This window comes from Hyla sarda, chromosome 1 (genome assembly GCF_029499605.1).
Source record: "Hyla sarda isolate aHylSar1 chromosome 1, aHylSar1.hap1, whole genome shotgun sequence".
Classification (NCBI taxonomy): Eukaryota; Metazoa; Chordata; class Amphibia; order Anura; family Hylidae; genus Hyla; species Hyla sarda.
In genome coordinates, this window is record NC_079189.1 from 472,895,202 (window position 1) to 472,914,916 (window position 19,715).

Sequence of the window (19,715 nt, forward strand, 5' to 3'; positions counted from 1 at the left end):
CGCAGCTGGGGACGCCCGTGATCATGCACGCGGCACCCCGTTTGTAATCAGTCCCCGGAGCGTGTTCGCTCAGGGTCTGATTACGGCCGACCGCAGGGTCGGCGGCGTGTGACGTCACGCCTCCGCCCCCTGGTGACTTCACGCTCCGCCCCTCAATGCAAGCCTAGGGGAGGGGGTGTGATAGCTATCACTGCCCCTTCGGTAGACTTGCATTGAGGGGCGAAGCGTGACGTCACACGGGGGGCGGAGGCGTGATGTCACACTCCGCCGGCCCTGCGGTCGACCGTAATCAGACCCGGAGCGAACACGCTCCAGGGACTGATTACAAACGGGGTGCCGCGTGCATGCTCACGGGCATCCCCAGCTGCGGGACTCCCGCGATCAGGCATCTTATCCCCTATCCTTTGGATAGGGGATAAGATGTGTAAGCACCGGAGAACCCCTTTAACCTCTTCCCTAATAAAAATTTTAATCACCCCCCTTTTCCCATAAAAAAAACTCCTGTAAATAAAACTAAACATGTGGTATAGCCACGTGCGGAAATGTCCGAACTATAAAAATATATCGTTAATTAAATCGCACGGTCAATGGCATACGCGCAAAGTCTAAAATAGTGTATTTTTGGTCACTTTTTATATCATGAAAAAATGAATAAAAAGCGATCAAAAAGTCCGATCAATACAAAAATGGTACTGATAAAAACTTCAGAACACGGCACAAAAAATTAGTCCTCATACCGAATATTTAACATATAAATTTTCCTGCATGTAGTTATGATTTTTTTCCCACGTACGACAATATCCAACCTATATAAGTAGGGTATCATTTTAACCGTATTGACCTACAGAATAAAGATAAGGTGTTATTTATACCGAAAAATGCAATGCGTAGAAACGGAAGCCCCAAAAGATACAAAATGACATTTTCTCTTCAATTTTGTCACACAATGAATTTTTTTTCCGTTTCGCCGTGGATTTTTGGGTAAAATGACTAATGTCACTGCAAAGTAGAATTGGTGGTGCAAAAAATAAGCCATCATATGGAATTTTATGTGCAAAATGCAAAATAGAAAGCATTATGATTTTTAGAAGGTGATGAGAAAAAAATGAAAATGCAAAAACGGAAAAACCCTGCGTCCTTAAGGGGTTAAGCACTACTCAGAGTTGCGCCTGCCATTAGCACAACGTAACAAGAGGAAGCGGTATTTCTGCCTTTTTTTCACACACCTATTTCATCACAATTTACTACACTATCAGTGCGCAGTTTTCGCTCTCCTCCCCCTCCCCTATTCCTGTCATTTATAGAGGGGATCTACATCATGCTAAAGAACCTTACAATGCAGATGTGCATAGGGAGTGTGACCAATGCCGCACAGACAGCTGCCGTGTGAATCCACATACACACGATATCAAAGCTACCGCATGGGAGAAATCCCATACACCCCGATACACAACAGTCACCACAGACGCCCCGAACCGCCCGCCCGATAAACTATAAGCCACCCTCCAGCCGACGAACATCTGAGGTAACGCCGCGCACTAGCAAATCTCGCGAGAAGTGTCTGTAGCCGCCAAATCTAGTCCCCGCCCCCTGATCCAGCGCGCCACAGTGTGTGTCCTGGCTGGCCCGCCCGCCTCGCATTTTGCTCGTATCTCTTTGGGGTCCCCTCGTAGGATAAGATGGTTTCTGATGGCAAAGCGCAGTCTGGACCGAGCAGAAACCTGCCATGGTATGGAGTGCGCGCTCTGTGTGCTGAGCATGTATATGTGCGCACTAGTCATGTATGTTCTAGCTGTCCTATAAAGCCTGTGATGCATGTGACACAGTAGTCGGATGTGACTGTGTGTGATCTCAGACATACATGTGTACAAGTTTATACCAATGGTCTCTGTGGACCTCCGGCAGATCTGGCCGGGCATGCTGGGAGTTGTAGTTTTGCAACAGCTGGAGGCCTACAGTTAGGAGACCATTGCCCTATACAGTAGAAGGGAATGAATCGCCTTGGTTCTTGTCACTTGTGGTGTGCCTGTCATTGTTGCAGATGCGCAATGTGAATAGGATTGTAACATGTCCCAGTCATCTGCACAAACTTTTTGATGTGTCACAGAGACTTATCAACCCTTTAGACCAGTGTTTCCCAACCAGGGTGCCTCCAGCTGTTGCAAAACTACAGCTCCCAGCATGCCCGGACAGCCAAAGGCTGTCCGGGCATGCTGGGAGTTGTAGTTTTGCAACAGATCAAAAGCACCCTGGTTCGGAAATACTGCCTAAGGCTGGGTTCAGACCACGTTTTGTTAAATACGGTTTCCGTATACGGCTGGGAGGAGGGGGGCGGGGCGGGGCTTAATCGCGGTGCCCGCACTCAGCCGTATTCGGGAACTGTAGTTAATGTATGTCTATGAGCCGACCGGAGTGAACCGCAGCCTCCGGTCGGCTGCTTTTTCGGCCGTATGCGGTTTCCCGACCGTAGGTAAAAACGCGGTCGACCACGTTTTTGCCTGCGGTAGGGAAACCGCATACGGCCGAAAACGAAGCCGACCGGAGGCTGCGGTTCACTTCGGTCGGCTCATAGAAATGCATTAAATACGGTTCCCCTATATGGCTGAGTGCGAGCGCCTTGATTAAGCCCCCCCCCCCCTCCTCCCTACCGTTTACGGGAACCGTATTTAACAATACGTGGTGTGAACCCAGCCTTAGACGCTGAGATCAATGCCGCTCATAGTGTGGAAAGTATTAAGACCAGGAAATTATTCAGAAGCAATAAACTGTTTATTCCCTCATGTCTGATGCAACGTTTCGACTGTTACCAGTCTTTCTGAATAATACATAGGTAATGAAGGAGATTTATCAAAACCTGTCCAGAGGAAAAGTTGCTGAGTTGCCCATAGCAACCAATCAGATCGCTGCTTTCATTTTTAAAGTAGTGAGCTGATTGGTTGCTTTGGTCAACTCAGCAACTTTTCCTCTGGACAGGTTTTGATCAATCTCCCCCAAATAACCTTATATCTATTTATAATGTACATTGGTGAACAAATGCTGTCCCTCAGCTTTTGCCTGCGTCTCTCTGTGAGGAGACCAAATGTTTGTGTACAATCAGGACTCTACATGCTCAGCCTGCAGAGGCCGGCCTGTCCTCGGTGCGCAGAGGCCCGCCTGTCCACCCACACTTCCTGAATTACATAACAAATATGTTATTTACATTATATAAAAAGTTTTTTGCAAATGACAGTGACCATGTAAGTGGTTGAAGGGATTGTCCAGGATGTTTAAAGGTGGATGGTGTGTTTTAAAAATAGTGGTACTCACCTACCCCAGTTCCCCCCACATTTGATACTATTCCTGGTTCCAGTGATGCATTGTCCTCTCAACCAATCACTGACTGAGACTGGTCACTGCTCAAGTCAGTGATTGGCTGAATGAGCAGTTCCTGCATGGACAACACATCACTGGTACAAGAAGTAATGACAAGCAGTATTAGCTTCTTGGGAGAGGAATATCACTTTTTTACTAAAACACCCCCACCAACCACATAGAAAAAAGTTTTTATCCCCTCAACAACCCCTTTTAAGAAATCTTATCCCCAAACTGCTGAAAAGGAAATGACCCTGTGGTGCGCATTTGGTTCTGCAGAATGTCCGTTTGTGTTGAAGGTACGCTGAATCTGTTGTGGAAGTTGAAAGCTGCAATAAATCAAGATCAAATTCTGTTGCACATTTTGCTGCATAAATGTGAAAATGCACAACCTTTTCTTCACATATGGGGAGTCTTTACGTGCTTCAATGTTGAATAAGCTGTGGGTTTCTTGCTTGCACAATTGCTCTCTACTTTTCTCAAAAACATTGTAGACGCGTCTTTACGTGTGCCATTATCTCCGTATGGCGTTAAATTTCTAATTTAGATACGTGATTAAAATGAAAGAATCTATAGTGGTTGCATTTAGTTTACATACTAGCTTTTTAGCCACTGCATGTGGCCAGCGGCTGCACAATTTTGGTGGTTTGGCCACGTGTGTGGGAGATCTGCAGTCTGGATTTCAAATTGGTTGTACACAAATATTTATATATTATGAAACTAAAGGTCTTAGTGTGGTCTATCTAGCATTGTTTGTGTTCAGCAACTATCTGGCTGCAGGGTTTTTTCTTTTTTTTCTTTTCCTCTTATATAGTGCTGGGCGGTATACCGGTTCATACCGAATACCGAAATTTTTTTCCTGTACAATATGAATTTTTCCCATACCGCAATACCGGTTGTCCAGTGGAATGGGTTTGTTTATACATTTTTTACAACTTTGCACACTTAATAGTGTATAAAAAGAAACAAAAACATTGGGCCCGGAGTGTCATACTGCCCCTCGGCCAGTATTTGGGACATCGCCGGAGCCAGTGATTGGCTAAGGGGCAGATTTTATTAAGCTCTTTGTAATTTTAAAAGCTAATTCTGATCTTGATCATTTGTGCCCAAGAGCATTCAGCATGGCAGAACATTCCTCAGGCAACTATTAATAACCTCATTGATAGCATACCAAGGCGAGAAAGAGTCTATATTTCTGTGTGTGGTGCCTTTACTCTATACGGAATAAATCAAGATGTGTATATTTGTGTGTGTGTGTGTGTGTATGTGTATGTGTGTTTGTTGCCTTACTGAGATGATAATGGTATACCATTAATGCATCTATAAATGCAGTGGTTACCAGAATTCTACAACTTTTAATCCTTGTAGAAATTTGTGTTTAGGAGTATACATTAGTACATTTTATGGTTTTGTTTCCTTATTTATAAATAATAAAAAAATAAATGTATATTTCAAGAGGCTTTCCATCAAACATTACAGTAAACTGTGCATTCTCATGCAGGGTGGAAAAGTATCGTCCCCAAACACTTGATGATTTGATCTCCCATCAGGATATCCTGAGTACAAGTAAGCGGATTACCTTTTTCCTCTAGTTAAGAATTTTAAGAAGTTTTGTTTTGCTGTAATCAACAAAAAATGAAAATGTTTCAATTATGGCTGCAAAAATGCTTGAAAATAAGAATACTTTATTCTTTACGCATGTGAACATAGCCTTAGGCTATGTTCACATGACAGAATTTCTATGCAGAATTCCAGTGTGTAGATTTCAATGGGATTCTGCTGCGCTGTTCACATAGCAGAATTTCCACGCCGGAAACATCTGGCACGGAAATTCAAATTCCGGTGTCCGCAGAAAGAATAGACATATCTATTCTTTCTGCAGACTCGGCATGGAATGCATTGCCATCTATGAGACGGTACATTCCCGAGTGGTCATAGCGCTGGCTAGGACATTGCCTTGTGAACAAAGCCTTAGTGTATTACACAGGCAACAAAGTGGATGAGATTTAGAAAAATCCACCTGAAATCTGCACATAAATTTACTTGCACTATAGATTTTGAAGGAGTGATGCATTCTTTTAAAATTGATCTGGGATGCTCAAGTTATCAGTATTCAATTGGTTGGGGTCAGAGGCCAGGTATTCTCAGCGACAACCTGTTTTCCCCATTAAAGTGACAGTGATGCCAGGAAAAGGGAAATAAGCAATAAAAAGGTGCCACGGCCCCTTTAAGCCTTTGATCTCCAGGATACTGGGAGTTGGAGCCTGGCCGTTCTAAGGCTGGGTTCACACTACGTTTTCCCCCATACGGGAGCGCATACGGCAGGGGGGAGCTAAAACCTTGCGCTCCCGTATGCCTTCGTATGCGCTCCTGTATGTCATTCATTTCAATGAGCCGGCCGGAGTGAAACGTTCGGTCGGCTCATTTTTGCGCCATATGCGCTTTTACAACCGGACCTAAAACTGTGGTCAACCACGGTTTTAGGTCCGGTTGTAAAAGCGCATACGGCGCAAAAATGAGCTGACCGAACGTTTCACTCCGGCCGGCTCATTGAAATGAATGACATACGGGAGCGCATACGAAGGCATACAGGAGCGCGAGGTTTTAGCTCCCCCCTGCCGTATGCGCTCCCGTATGGGGGAAAACGTAGTGTGAACCCACCCTAACTTTGATCTTAAGGATAGGCTGTCAAATTTATAAGGCTGGATAACCCCTTTAAATTTACAGCATGTCAGTTTGTCATGAATTTTTTGCAGACTTGTTCAGTGGAAAAGTCCAAAATCCACAATAATTCCACAGCATTGCACATTTTGTATTTTGTATTTTTTCCCCACTGTATAATCTACACTACAATCTTCACTGACCAATCCCTACCAATATCTGCAAGATTAGGTGCTAATTAACCTTCACATTTGCTTTGGAAAATCTGTAGCATTTAGGGCCCTTTTTGAAGCCACCCTAAGACTTTGTTTCCACTGTAGTTTTTGAGCCAAAGCCATAAGAGTATTCAAAAGGTATGGGAAATATATAAGAAAGACTTAGTACTCCTGCTTGCTGGGTCCACTTCTGACTCTGGCTCAAAAACTCCAAAAAACTGCCAAGTGGAAGATTTTCCTAAGAAAACCGTCAACTACCAAATAAGCCACTATTGCAGATTTTCACCTGACCCAATGAAGTCAATGGTAGCAAATTCAGCTGTGGATTTTCTGCAGCAAATATGCCCATATGAACATATCTTCATGTTTTTAGTCTCCAACTCCTGGGGACTGAAAACATGGTGTGAATGCACCCTTAAAGGGGTTGTCTGAGCTGCATATTCGTGATGCATATGTAAAAAAGAAAAAAAGGTAGTTAAAAATACATAACTTCTTCGCTCTCACTCTGCTGCCAGTGATGTCTCACATCAGCCACTGGCTGAACGGGCCTGTGATGTCATGTGCCCGAAGTGCGATTTGATTAGTCACAAACCTTGCGGCTTGCGTTTGGTGACTTTATCCTGTATAAATGAGTTCAGCTTTCAGGTGCTCCGGTGGGCTGGAAAAGGTGGATACAGTCCTAGGAGAGTCTCCAGCCCACCGGAGCACCTGAAAGCTGAACTCATTTATACAGGATAAAGTCAGCAACCGCCGAGCCGAGAAGTTTGTGATGAATCAAATCACTGTAACTTTGCTCATTTCTATCCGTAGTGTCCACTGTTACTCTTGCTGTACTTTATAGGACCTGATGTGTGCTTTTTTGTTGTATCTCTCATTAGTTCAAAAGTTTATAAGTGAAGACAAACTGCCCCACCTTTTATTCTATGGACCTCCTGGAACTGGCAAAACTTCCACAATCCTTGCCTGTGCAAAACAGCTTTATAAAGATAAAGAGTTCAACGCTATGGTTTTAGAGGTAAAAATATATTTTCTTCTACATTTTATGAATTTTAGAGAGTATCTAAAATAGTGTTTTTTGCTGTTCTTTTGCTAGTACTATTTAGTTATTTGCTTTAGGGGTACTCCCATCTCCTAAAATGAAGCACTGCAGCTGCCACCTGACGATGCCAGGCACTACAGATTCATTCATTCACTTGCAGCGCTTTTTTTAACCCCTTAAGGACATAGCGTTTTTCCATTTTGCACTTTGGTTTTTTCTTCCTTATCTTTTAAAAATCATAACCCTTTCAATTTTGCACCTAAAAATCCATATGATGGCTTATTTTTTGCGCCACCAATTCTACTTTATAATGATATCAGTCATTTTACCCAAAAATCTACTGCAGAACGGGGAAAAAAATAGTGCGACAAAATGGAAGAAAAAACGCCATTTTGTAAATTGTGGGGGCTTCCGTTTCTATGCAGTACATTTTTCATTAAAAAATGACATCTTATCTTTATTCTGTAGGTCCATACGGTTAAAATGATACCCTACTTAGATAGGTTTGATTTTTTATTACTTCGGAAAAAAATCATAACTACATGCAGGAAAATGTATACGTTTAAAATTGTCATCTTCTGACCCTTATAACTTTTTTATTGTTCCATGTACGGGCCGGTATGAGGGCTCATTTTTTGCGCCGTGATCTGAAGTTTTCATCGGTACCATTTTTGTTTTGAGCAGACTTTTTGATCGCTTTTTATTCATTTTTTTTTATGTTATAAAAAGTGACCAAAAATACGTGTTGGACTTTGGAATTTTTTTGCACGTACGCCATTGACCTTGCAGTTTTAACAATATATTTTCATAGTTCGGACATTTACGCACGCGGCGATATCACATGTTTATTTTTATTTACAGGTTTTTTGTTTTTTTTTATAGGGAAAGGGGGGTGATTCAAACTTTTCAAAAACAATTTTTGTTAACTTTTTTTTTTTTTTTGCAGTGTTATAGCTCCCATAGGGGGCTATAACACTGCACACGCTGATATTTTACACAGATCACTGCAAAGCCATAGCTTTGCATTGATCAGTGTTACCGGCGGTTGATTGCTCAAGCCTGGATTTCAGGCTTGCAGCAATCAATTGCCGTTCGGACGCTCAGGAGGCAGGTAAGCCAACCCCCTGCTGTGTCCTAGCTGATCGGGACATCGCGATTTTATCGCGATGTCACGATCAGCCCGACTGAGCTGCCGGGATGCTTTTACTTTCACTCTTAGACGTGGTGATCAACTTTGATCGCCACGTCTAAACTTTGATCGCCACGTCTGGAACAGCGATGTCCGGCATTAGCCATGGGTCCTGGCTGCTGATAGCAGCCGGGACCATGCGGGTATGATGCGAGCTCAGCTCCTGAGCTCGTTTCATAACCCTCCTGTGCCACAGCAACGGATATACTCGTCGTTCTGCGGCAAGGGGTTAAAGGGGTTTGCCTATAAATAAAAAATATAGCGGGCATCTCCAGCCTGCTGGCAGGAATGGTCAAGTTGGGTTTTGTTAAACAAATTGCGTAACTCCCATTCACATTAATGGAATATGCACAAATGGTGTAGCATCAGAAGCTAACTGTTACTCTGGCAAACCCCTTTAACTTGCCATATTTTGGCTGCTCTATATCTAATCATTGTATACTTTAACTACATACCTAACTATTAGGACCCATTCACACAGCAGAGTAGAAATCAGCATTAAAATTCAGCTCGAAAGTTCCAGCGCAGCAACTTCTCCATTGTTTTTAATACCATGTAAACAGCAGAATTTTAGCAGAAATTAATATTCTGAACTTTGATATGCATTTTCAACTAATTCAGTTAGTGCCTGCTGCACACAGAATGTCTCCTGGCAAATATTCTGCAGTGTGAATGAGAACTTAAGGATGTATTCACACGTACACTATCCTGTGCATATTTGATCCACCTAAAGGGGTGACATAATTACCTACTTAACCCCTTAAGGACTTCCGTTTTTGCACTTTCGTTTTTTCCTCCTTACCTTTTAAAATCATAACCCTCTCAATTTTCCACCTAAAAATCCATATTATGGCTTATTTTTTGCGCCACCAATTCTACTTTGCAGTGACATTAGTCATTTTACCCAAAAATTCACGGCGAAACGGAAAAAAAAATCATTGTGCGACAAAATCGAAGAAAAAACGCAATTTTGTAAATTTTGGGGGCTTCCGTTTCTACGCAGTGCATATTTCGGTAAAGATTACACCTTATCTTTATTCTGTAGGTCCATACGGTTAAAATGATACCCTACTTATATAGGTTGGATATGGTCGTTCTTCTGGAAAAAATCATAACTACATGCAGGAAAATTTATACGTTTAAAAGTGTCATCTTCTGACCCCTATAACTTTTTTATTTTTCCACGTACAGGGCGGTATGAGGGCTCATTTTTTTGCGACGTGATCTGAAGTTTTTATCGGTATGATTTTTGTTTTGATCGGACTTTTTGATCACTTTTTATTCTTTTTTTAATGGTATAAAAAGTGACCAAAATATGCTTTTTTGGACTTTGGAATTTTTTTGCGCGTACACCATTGACCGTGCGGTTTAATTAATGATATATTTTTATAGTTCGGACATTTACGCACGCGGCGATACCACATATGTTTATTTTATTTTTTTATTTACACTGTTTTCTTTTTTTTATGGGAAAAGGGGGGGTGATTCAAACTTTTATTAGGGAAGGGGTTAAATGACCTTAACACTTTTTTTTTTTTACTTTTTTTTGCAGTGTTATAGGCCCCATAGGGACCTATAACACTGCACACACTGATCTCCTATGCTGATCACTGGCGTGTATTAACATGCCTGTGATCAGCGTTATCGGCGCTTGACTGCTCCTGCCTGGATCTCAGGCACGGAGCAGTCATTCATCGATCGGACACCGAGGAGGTAGGTAAGGGCCCTCCCGGTGTCCTGTAAGCTGTTCGGGACGCCACGATTTCACCGCGGCGGTCCCGAACAGCCCGACTGAGCAGCCGGGATACTTCACTTTCGCTTTAGAAGCGGCGGTCAGCTTTGACCGCCGCTTCTAAAGGGTTAATACCACACATTGCCGTGATCGGCGATGTGTGGTATTAGCCGCAGGTACCGGCCGTTGATGAGCGCCGGGACCGACGCGATGTGATGCAGGGTCGACCCCGCTTCATATCGCGGGAGCTGGCGCAGGACGTAAATATATGTCCTGCGTCGTTAAGGGGTTAAAGGGGTACTCCTGTGGAAAACAATTTGTCATATCAACTGGCTACAGAAAGTTAAACAGATTTGTAAATGACTTCTGTTAAAAAATCTAAATCCTTCCACTACTTATCAGCTGCTGTATGCTCCAGAGGAAGTTATTTTCTTTTTGAATTTCTTTTCTGTCTGACCACTGTGCTCTCTGCTGACACATCTGTCCATTTTATGAACCGTCCAGAGCAGGAGAGGTTTTCTTTGGGGATTTGCTCCTTCTCTGGACAGTTCCTGAGATTTAACTGTTTAACTTTCTGGCACCAGTTGATTCTATTTTTTTATTTAAATTTTTTTTTCCACCGGAGCTCCCCTTTTAACAAGGAATACCTACTCAATAGTTATACAGGCATACAAATTTTATATGGCTCAGGGTGGAATAAAAATATAGGTTAATAAAGATCTTATTTACATACATGTTGGTTTGATTTTGTCATGAGGAACAAGTAGATTGTGCTCCCTGTTTTTATTTATTTTTTGTTTAATTTTCACACCCCTGGAATAGACCCTTAAAGTGTCTTCTTTGTTTTGATGTTACCTCTCAAAACTAAAAAGACTTGGTTTGGGATTTTTTTATTTTTTTTTTTTGCCATCTACCTTTCCTTGTCCGCTTCAGTCCCCTGCCCCTTACTCTGTACTCTTCTGTGAAATGTCGCCATAGTGGCCTATCAACATTTGTGCAAGTAACTTTGATTACATTGGCAGGGATTGGCATCCACTGTCACATGATGTTTCATTCCTGTGTCATTACACAGAAGTAGGGGTAGAATGAGATGGCCATGTTCGTTATGTTAGAAATGTACGGTATGTAAAATTGTATCTGATGTCATAGTTAATATTTTTAAATAATACCCAGGAAATGAGAGAAAGTCTAGTTACATAGGTAATTTAACATATAATGTCATATTTTTTTATTAATACCTATATGTGATGCAAAAGTGAACAGCCTAAAAGGGCTGAGAAGAGATTATCAAGGATTTCCTACACTTTTGTGCGAAACAAAATGTTCTGAATGCTTAGATCCGGTGCCGGGGACTCTTGCTTTCATGTACCGCACCCTCAATGCAAGTCTATGGGAGTGGGCATGGTGGCCGCCACGCCTCCTCCCATAGACTTGCATTGAGGGGGCGGGGCGTGACATGGCGATTCCCCGCCGCCGGATCTAAGCATTCAGAAGATTTTCCTCCGAACACTGAGCAGTACTGAGTACCCCTTTAAAACCAGGTTTACTTTATTGTGCCTTCTGTGTCAAAATGGGATGCCACTGTATACGAACACACACAGGCTTGGACCTGATTGACTTCAGAGGCCCAAATGTGGTCATCTTATTACTACACGGAGTTAATTTTCCAAACATATACCTGTTTGTACGTGGACTTAAAAGTGCAGCACCCCATATTTTTCAGTCAAAAAACATGTTTGGGAAATAACCTCAGTGTAGTCATTAGTTGACAACATCTGGGCCCCTGAAGTTAATGGGGCCCGTGCCTGCGTGTGCTCATATGGATCAGCACCTCCTTCTAACAGGTTATACATACTGCAGATGGCACAGTTGTAATGTGAATCTGGCCTGACATGTGCTTTTTGGATGAATATGCCACATACTGCACTAATGGAGCGTTTGGTGGACTGTTTCTAGGGCACACTGGTGATGATAAATCTCCCCCTTAGGGTTTTTGTTATCTACCTGTATAAATGTTTAACATCACACTTTTCTTTACTAGTTAAATGCATCTGATGATCGTGGCATAGATATTGTCAGAGGCCCCATATTAAGTTTTGCCAGCACAAGAACAATATTTAAGTAAGTAATTTTTTTTTAAATAAATATCCTCCTGTACTTGTAAAGCAGTGTCCACACTTTTATATTCTGTTAAGGGTTAGGTGCAAATTCATATCCAAGTCCTGACACACTGTTAATGTTCACCTGACAATGCCTGTGAATAATGAGAATTGTAAAATCCATGGATCCTAAATGCAAAAATGTGCAGATATTTCTCATTGAATTACAAATGCTAATCCCCTGTTGAATTTATCTGGCAATTTGCCTGTGGCAAATCAAATTTGCACCATGTGAACATGGACCATGTTTACCTTCCAAGGTACTAATTTTACTATTGGCTTTATCCTCTTATGCTTTATATACAAACTTTGCTGTTGTAGCCGTGCTTAAACTGTAATGGCTATGTTCACACAGCAGAATTTTCACATGGAAATGTGTTTAAAGCTTATTCACCTCAGTGGGATTCCATAGTCCCATTCACACATTCTGCAGCTAAATTTAGCATCTGCAAAAGTATATCATGTCACAATTTTGACTTTTTTTTTCTCTCCACTAAATGCTAATTTGGTGCGAAATTTAACTTTTGCAATGAATAAGAGCAGTTTTTTTTTTTACTTGCACTGTAGATTCATGCGGATTTTATGCAGAAATTCTGCATGAATTCCGCAAATTATTATAAAATGCAGAATTCCGTCAAAATTAATTCAGCTGGGGAATTCACAAATCTCTGGAGGATTTCTGCCATGTGAACATAGCCTAACAGCAAGCAAGACCTGTGCTGTGATATCGGGCATAGGCCAATGCGTAAGATTATGCATTGATACTGGCTGACGCTACAGCCCATTGCTGTTACAGTTCACTAATTGCTGCAGGAGTGGAGAGCAGTGATCCAGGCAGGCATAGGAGTGCTCCGGCACATAGTCATGCCCCAATCAGGATAAAAAGTACCATTATTTTTACAATCACTCCATTCGCCCATACCAGCAGTTTAATGTACCCAAAAGTGCTGGTACCCTCCCTTTAGCTGTGGCAGCCATGGTACACCCTCTTGCCCAGAGTGCAGAAAAAAGCCCTGTGCTCAGGCTGTCAATTAAAGGAAAACTGTCACTTGTTTTCTCCTGTTTTATCCACAGTACTGGTGGATAGTGCGGGAGACGCCGATTAAAATGATCCCCACCTTGTCCGGATCTGCACCGCCGTTCTCCCGCAATTGTAGTTTTATTATCTGTTGAAATCTTCATGTAACTGGCACGGGCAGGGCTTCTGCAGGTTAACTGGCACTGACGTCAGCGCCGCTTATGAATATTCATCCCCCCCTCCATCCAGTTCTCCCTCCCTTTGCCACTCCTAACTGGGGGGAGGGGGGATGAATATTCATAAGCAGCGCTGACGTCAGTGCCAGTTAAGCGCCGAAACCCCGCCCATGCCAGTTACAGGAAGATTTCAACTGATAATAAAACTACAATTGCGGGAGAACGGCGGCGCAGATCCGGACAAGGTAGGACTCATTTTAATTAGCGTCTCCCGCACTATCCACCAGTACCTGTGTATAGTGCGGGAGAAAACAAGTGACAGTTTTCCTTTAAGCCTTGTTTGTGGAAAGGGGCGTTGCGAGTGTGACTGCCGTTGCATTTAAAGGGATGCTCAGGCCAAAGGATAGGGGATAAGCTCTCTGATCGTGGGGGTCCTGCTGCTGAGGACCCCTGCAATCTCTCATGGAGCACCCACTTGTGTGAGCTGCACGCAGCGCTGGAGGCTAAGTCTGAAGCCTCACGACCACGGGGCTGGAGTATCGTGACATCACGACTCCGCCCCCTTGTGACGCCATGGCGTGCTGTCACACGGGGGCGGAGTCGGGACGTCACTCCGGCCGGAGTACCCCTTTAAACTTAGATTCCAGATATCTGTGGTATTGTCAGGTCCTGCCCCGTGTGTGAGGCCCAAGGGACCTGACAGGTTTTCTTAATGTATTCAACATGGCAGTTTTTCTGTAGTGAATACATGAGCTACCTGCATAGGACAATGCATAGTGTAGTCACTGGACCCTATGTGTACCCAGTTCTTCTTTACACCAGCTGTTTGTGATTGATGTTTAGTAGAGATGAACAAAGTTACAGTGATTCGATTCGTCACAAACTTCTCAGCTCGGCAGTTGCTGACTTTATCCTGTATAAATGAGTTCAGCTTTCAGGTGCTCCGGCCTATGTTGGCCTATGCGATGCCAAGATATTAGTCTATATTATGTTACACTAATGTAAAATGTAAGCAGTCTAGTTTCTGGTGTTTCAGTATGACATCTGCCTCTTTGTGTTGCAGAAAAGGCTTTAAACTTGTGATCTTGGATGAAGCAGATGCAATGACTCAAGATGCACAGAATGCTTTGAGACGAGGTAAAGTGGCACACTACTCAATTGCCATATGCCTGGAAGCATTACAAAATTACCAGGTCTTCTGAAAATCCTAGCTAGACATAACAATCTGCCATATCTTTATGCTACAGCAGCTGAATTTATGCAGGCAGCTTGTCTGTCGTGCTTATTGCTACTGCTACCTGCTGGGTATGATCAATGCAGCTTAGGCTTGGAGAGGCGTTCTTGTCATTGCTGGGATGGGTGTTAATGTTGGCCGTGCTAGTTTTGAAATGTCTTTTGGTGTCCCTTCTAGACCTAAATCCTATCAGTCTGTCCGATGGTAAACCATAACTTATGGTATTGGGATCCTTTTTTTTATTCAGATTTCATCATGATAGACTTCAGTTTTGTACAGTGTGTTATACAGAACTTTGAAGAATTAATCTAATATGACCGTTTATAGTAGAAAATTGTCATGTTTTCACCAAAGCTTGCAACTTGGCATTTGTTTCTTTTTTCACTTTCTAAAACTGACAGGTAGTGAACTTGTTATAGAGAGAGATTTACTATGACTTAAAGCGCAACTGTCATGAACTCCGGGCTATCTAACCTACGCACTGCCTTTGTTCTGTGTGCAGATGGTGTGTACAGCACAGTTTTTACCTTATTTCTGCTGGCTTTCATCACCCAAAAAAATGCTTTTGATCGCAGCCTCACACAGCCTCACACAGCCGGATAGGCGTGGCACAAGATATGCTATGCCCCGCCCCCACCCCTGTACGTCAGCACTAGGACCGCTGTGTGATTGACACACAGGTCCCAGTGCATACGCCCCTTAGATCAGCTAACAAGCGCCGCGGCAGTACCCAGGCAAGCTCTTGCTGCCTGCCTCCTCAGTGCACCTGTGCAGTGCTAGAGGCAGAGAGCGCACGTCCTCTCTGCCTCTACTAACGGGGCCTGTCCTGCACACGTTGGTAGGAGAGAAGAAAGAAGAAGCAAGAGGATAGCCGGCACGGAGTACAGTACATAAATTATAAAAGGCGCATATCTGAATAAACTTTTTTTTTGGCTCACACGTTAGCTGAGGGGCTCATGCGCTGGGACCTGTGTGTCAATCACACAGCAGTCCCAGTGCTGACCTATGGGGATGTGGGCATCGGCGGGGCTTAGTGTACCTCGCGCCATGCTTATCCGACTGTGGCTGCGATCAAAAGCATTTTTGGGGGTGATAAAAGCCAGCAGAAATAAGGTAAAAACGGTGCTGTACACACCATCTGCACACAGTACAAAGGCTGTGCGTAGGTTATATAGCCCAGAGTTCATGACAGTTGCTCTTTAAGTACTTAACATTTAGGGGGTTTACTAAGCAAATTGGACACTTAACCATATGCCTTGCAGTACGAGAAATAAACAAGACCTACTTTCCTCTCCCATGATGCATTGGAAGAACTGTATGCTCAGCCAATCCTTGGCTACAGCAGTGACCTGTCTGGGTGCTGGCGGTACTGCAGTGGTAGGGGATCAGTGCAGGTGGCTATGCTTTTCCTTTTTTATTTTATTTTTCCCTCTAGTGAATCCTCATGACAGTACCAGAGGAGGTTGACCCACCTCCTATTTGGGAAAGAAAACAGTGAGCTTAAAAGGGGATGTCCAGGATTACAAAGATGCTGCTTCTTTTTAATTTTTTTTAATTTTTTTTATTTTTTTTTGCAAAAACAGCACCACTCCTGTCCACAGGTTGTTTGTAATGCTGTCCCATTCATTTGAATGGAGCCTAGCTGCTAAATCTTACACAAGCTGTGGACAGGAGTGGTGCTTTTTCTGCAAGAAAGCATCTTTTACTTATCCTGGACAAGTGTCCCCACCACGTTCTGCTTAAGAAAATCTCTCTGATAAATCCCAATAGGGAAAGGAAAAACACTTATCTTTTTGGAGTTCTGTCAAGATGTTTTTTTTTTACTTTTGCCTACTGGGCGTCTGGGGTCAATTGGATACCCTTCCTCCCTGGTATGCTGTTCATAGCTGCCTGTTAGGACCCTGTTCTTGGTCCTGCGTGTTCTCTGGGGGTTATGCTGACAAGACTATTAAATGACGCCGGACTTCTCCTGAAGCGATAATCTGCTTCCTCGTGTGCTAACTCTGTGATAATCTTGCTATCTTGGAGGTGTGGTCTCCAGTACCTTGCCTCTGTGCATGTTTGTCGTGGGAGCCCAGAAGCTAGGTACTGGAGACCACCCTCCAGGATGGGGTCCTTTCTGGTGCCTGACCTGTTCTGGCATTGGAGTCATGCTGCAGTGTTTCTGGCATTTAGATTAGTATCTCCGATGTCTTGATTTACTTTGATCCTGATCTTGCTAATCACAGTTGAGTTATAAGTTTCCGTGTGGGTACTAGTCTTTCCCTAAGGTGTCTAATTCGACCCCTTCTAGGGACATGGATATTGGCCTTAAAGGTCTTCATACCACTAATTGAACCCTTATTGGCTTATGTTCTTGAGAACCATCTTGTAATACGGCCTTCTTTTTTGGCAATTTCAGCTGCCAGATGAATTTAGCTGTCAGAGCAGTGGCAGCCACCTTGGCCTAGAGTGCAATGCTTTCATACATATAGGCAGAACCACTAGCATTGTCATCTTCTCACACTTTCACTGACAACTGATCAATGACAGCATCTTTCTAACAACCCCTCCTTTTGTTAGGATAGTAGTCCAAGCTGTGGTCCTGTTCTATGGTGGTTAATCTCCTCCTGCGGTGCAGTCAAGAAGGATAACTGTAGAGAATAAATTAGTTCTTACCGGTAATTCACTTTCTAGGAATCCTCCATGACATCACGCCTAATTCCCTCCCTTCTATGTGTTGTCCAATGCCTTTAGTTATTTGAGATGAACCTGTGAGGTGGGGCCTTTTTACCTGTTTGTTGTCCCTACTCTGGGGTGGAGACTTGGAGGACTCTAATTACTAGTAAAAAGAACTTTTTTTGTAGCACTACAAATATTTTAGTCCCTGGACAGCCCCTTTAAGGAAGTTTACATGACTGATGACCATATAACTTTATAAATATAAAATAAGAATAATGCAAATATTATGTAATATAAAATGTATTCATCTTTTTTCTTCTCTTAGTGATTGAGAAGTTCACAGAGAACACTAGATTTTGTATGATTTGCAATTACTTGTCAAAGATCATCCCAGCTTTACAGTCCCGATGCACAAGGTTTCGCTTTGGTCCTCTGAGTTCTGAAATGATGGTCCCCAGGCTGGAATATGTTGTTCAGCAGGAAAAGTATATAATCTAATAGTGTATTGCTAAAGTCTCTTCCAAACTCTGTAAGCATGTTACACATGTTTTTCCACCTCTTTCTTTTTTTAAACAGTGTGGATATTGCTCCAGATGGAATGAAGGCCTTGGTGACCCTGTCTAGTGGAGATATGCGTAGAGCTCTAAATATACTGCAGGTGAGACTCAAACCCAACTTACTGGCAATGTGTTGTTTCATTGATTGGGAGCCCTGTAGACATTATGCCATAAGGTCCACCTTGGTAGGGTGGTCAATTGTTTCTATTGTTCTATATATACAGTACCAACATTCTGTACTGCCTAATTTATTCATATGTCTTCTCTTATAATGGTCAAAGCTCCATTTGTTGCAGATCTTTAAAATACTTCCCTCCACACAGCATTAGAGTAAAACCACAGATGGCAGCTTATGAGTGAAGTTAAGACAGAAAAGAAAGAGTTGTGTTTTATTTTTATTTTTTTAAACCTGTACACCATAAACCACAATTAAAGGGAACCAATCAGCATATTTTAGCATATATAACACTTGGCAATGTGTTAAATATGTTAAAATTATTATCCTCACCATTCCTGGGAGACGTTTGTGCCCCCAGGGATGGTGAAGATATTAAATTATAAAGTCCCCCTGCGCCGCCTGGCAAGTAGTCCCCTGGGCAGGGACTTTCACTTACCAGCTCCGTTAGCTGCGGCTGTGGCCCCGCCCTGACGGCTTGAAATACGGTTCGCATCATCACTCTGCTCCCTAATCAGATGGAGCAGAGCAGTGATGCGAGCCATCATTCAAGCCATCGGTGGGGCCACGGCCGCAGCTAACGGAGCTGGTAAGTGAAATTCCCCACCCAGGGGACTACTTGCAGGGTGGCCCGTTTTTTTTTTTTTTTTATAAATTAATATCTTCACCATCCCTGGGGGCACAAGCGTTCCCCAGGGATGGTGAGGATAATGATTTTAGCATATATAACGCATTGCCAAGCAATATACATGCTAAAATGTGCTGATTGGTTCCCTTTAAAGAGGTAGTCCAGTATTTCACTTCTTATCCCCTATCCAAAGGATAGAGAATAAGCGGGATATTTTATTTATAACCTGTGTAAAGGAAGAGTGGTGCATTTGCCTATAGCATCCAATCAGAAGAAAATGGGGTTTTCTGTCTTGACCCAAAACAAGAAAAGGGCCAAAAATAAAAGGGGAGGGGATTGGGGAGGGGTGTAGCTTGCAGGCTGGACCAACACACTAATAAAGAGATGCAGAACGGAGGTTATGGAGTTAAGGTACCATAAGTTCCATAGACTTGCTGGATGGAACTTGAGACAACCCGCTGTCCATACCAACAATTAGATCACTTCTTTTATTTTTTAGAGGCCTTTGTAAATTTTTCCTCTGCACAGGTTTTGATAATTCTCCCCAGTTGAGATTTAAATATATCATTATGCAGGGGTGTGGAAATTTTATAAAAAACTACTTGTCCACGGGACTAAAATGGAGCAAAACCTACTTGTCCCTCATGACGATCCACTTGTCCGGCCAATTTTCGCTTTTACACTCTAATTTTTGCCTCCTTGCCCTATAATAGCCATAACTACCTACTATAAGGACACCTTTAAATTTTTCAATAACATATTCTCTGAGACAAAAAATATATATATATTAAGGGAAGTGAAATTGAAATAGTAAAAGATAATTTAGCAGATTTGGTGGTTTTCTTTTCTGCGCCATTTACCTTGTGGTTGAGGTAACATGTTAGTTTTATACTTTAGGTCGCCTGGTTACAGCGATACCA

At 42.8% G+C, this 19,715-nt stretch overlaps 1 protein-coding gene across 4 annotated transcripts in view; it reads left to right on the forward strand.

Annotated features, from left to right (window-relative positions):
* RFC5 (replication factor C subunit 5) overlaps positions 1 to 19,715 on the forward strand; it is a 125,070-nt gene that overhangs the window by 92,727 nt on the left and 12,628 nt on the right. For 2 of the 4 annotated variants that reach the window (XM_056537096.1, XM_056537083.1), the window contains exons 3-8: positions 4,853 to 4,917; positions 7,106 to 7,242; positions 12,229 to 12,308; positions 14,604 to 14,677; positions 17,761 to 17,920; positions 18,012 to 18,093. In XM_056537096.1, the coding sequence (XP_056393071.1) occupies positions 4,853 to 4,917; positions 7,106 to 7,242; positions 12,229 to 12,308; positions 14,604 to 14,677; positions 17,761 to 17,920; positions 18,012 to 18,093 (598 nt within the window). Of the gene's footprint in view, positions 1 to 1,268; positions 1,526 to 1,569; positions 1,730 to 4,852; positions 4,918 to 7,105; positions 7,243 to 12,228; positions 12,309 to 14,603; positions 14,678 to 17,760; positions 17,921 to 18,011; positions 18,094 to 19,715 lie in introns of those variants that run through there. The other 2 variants (XM_056537105.1, XM_056537089.1) reach the window with 2 other exon arrangements.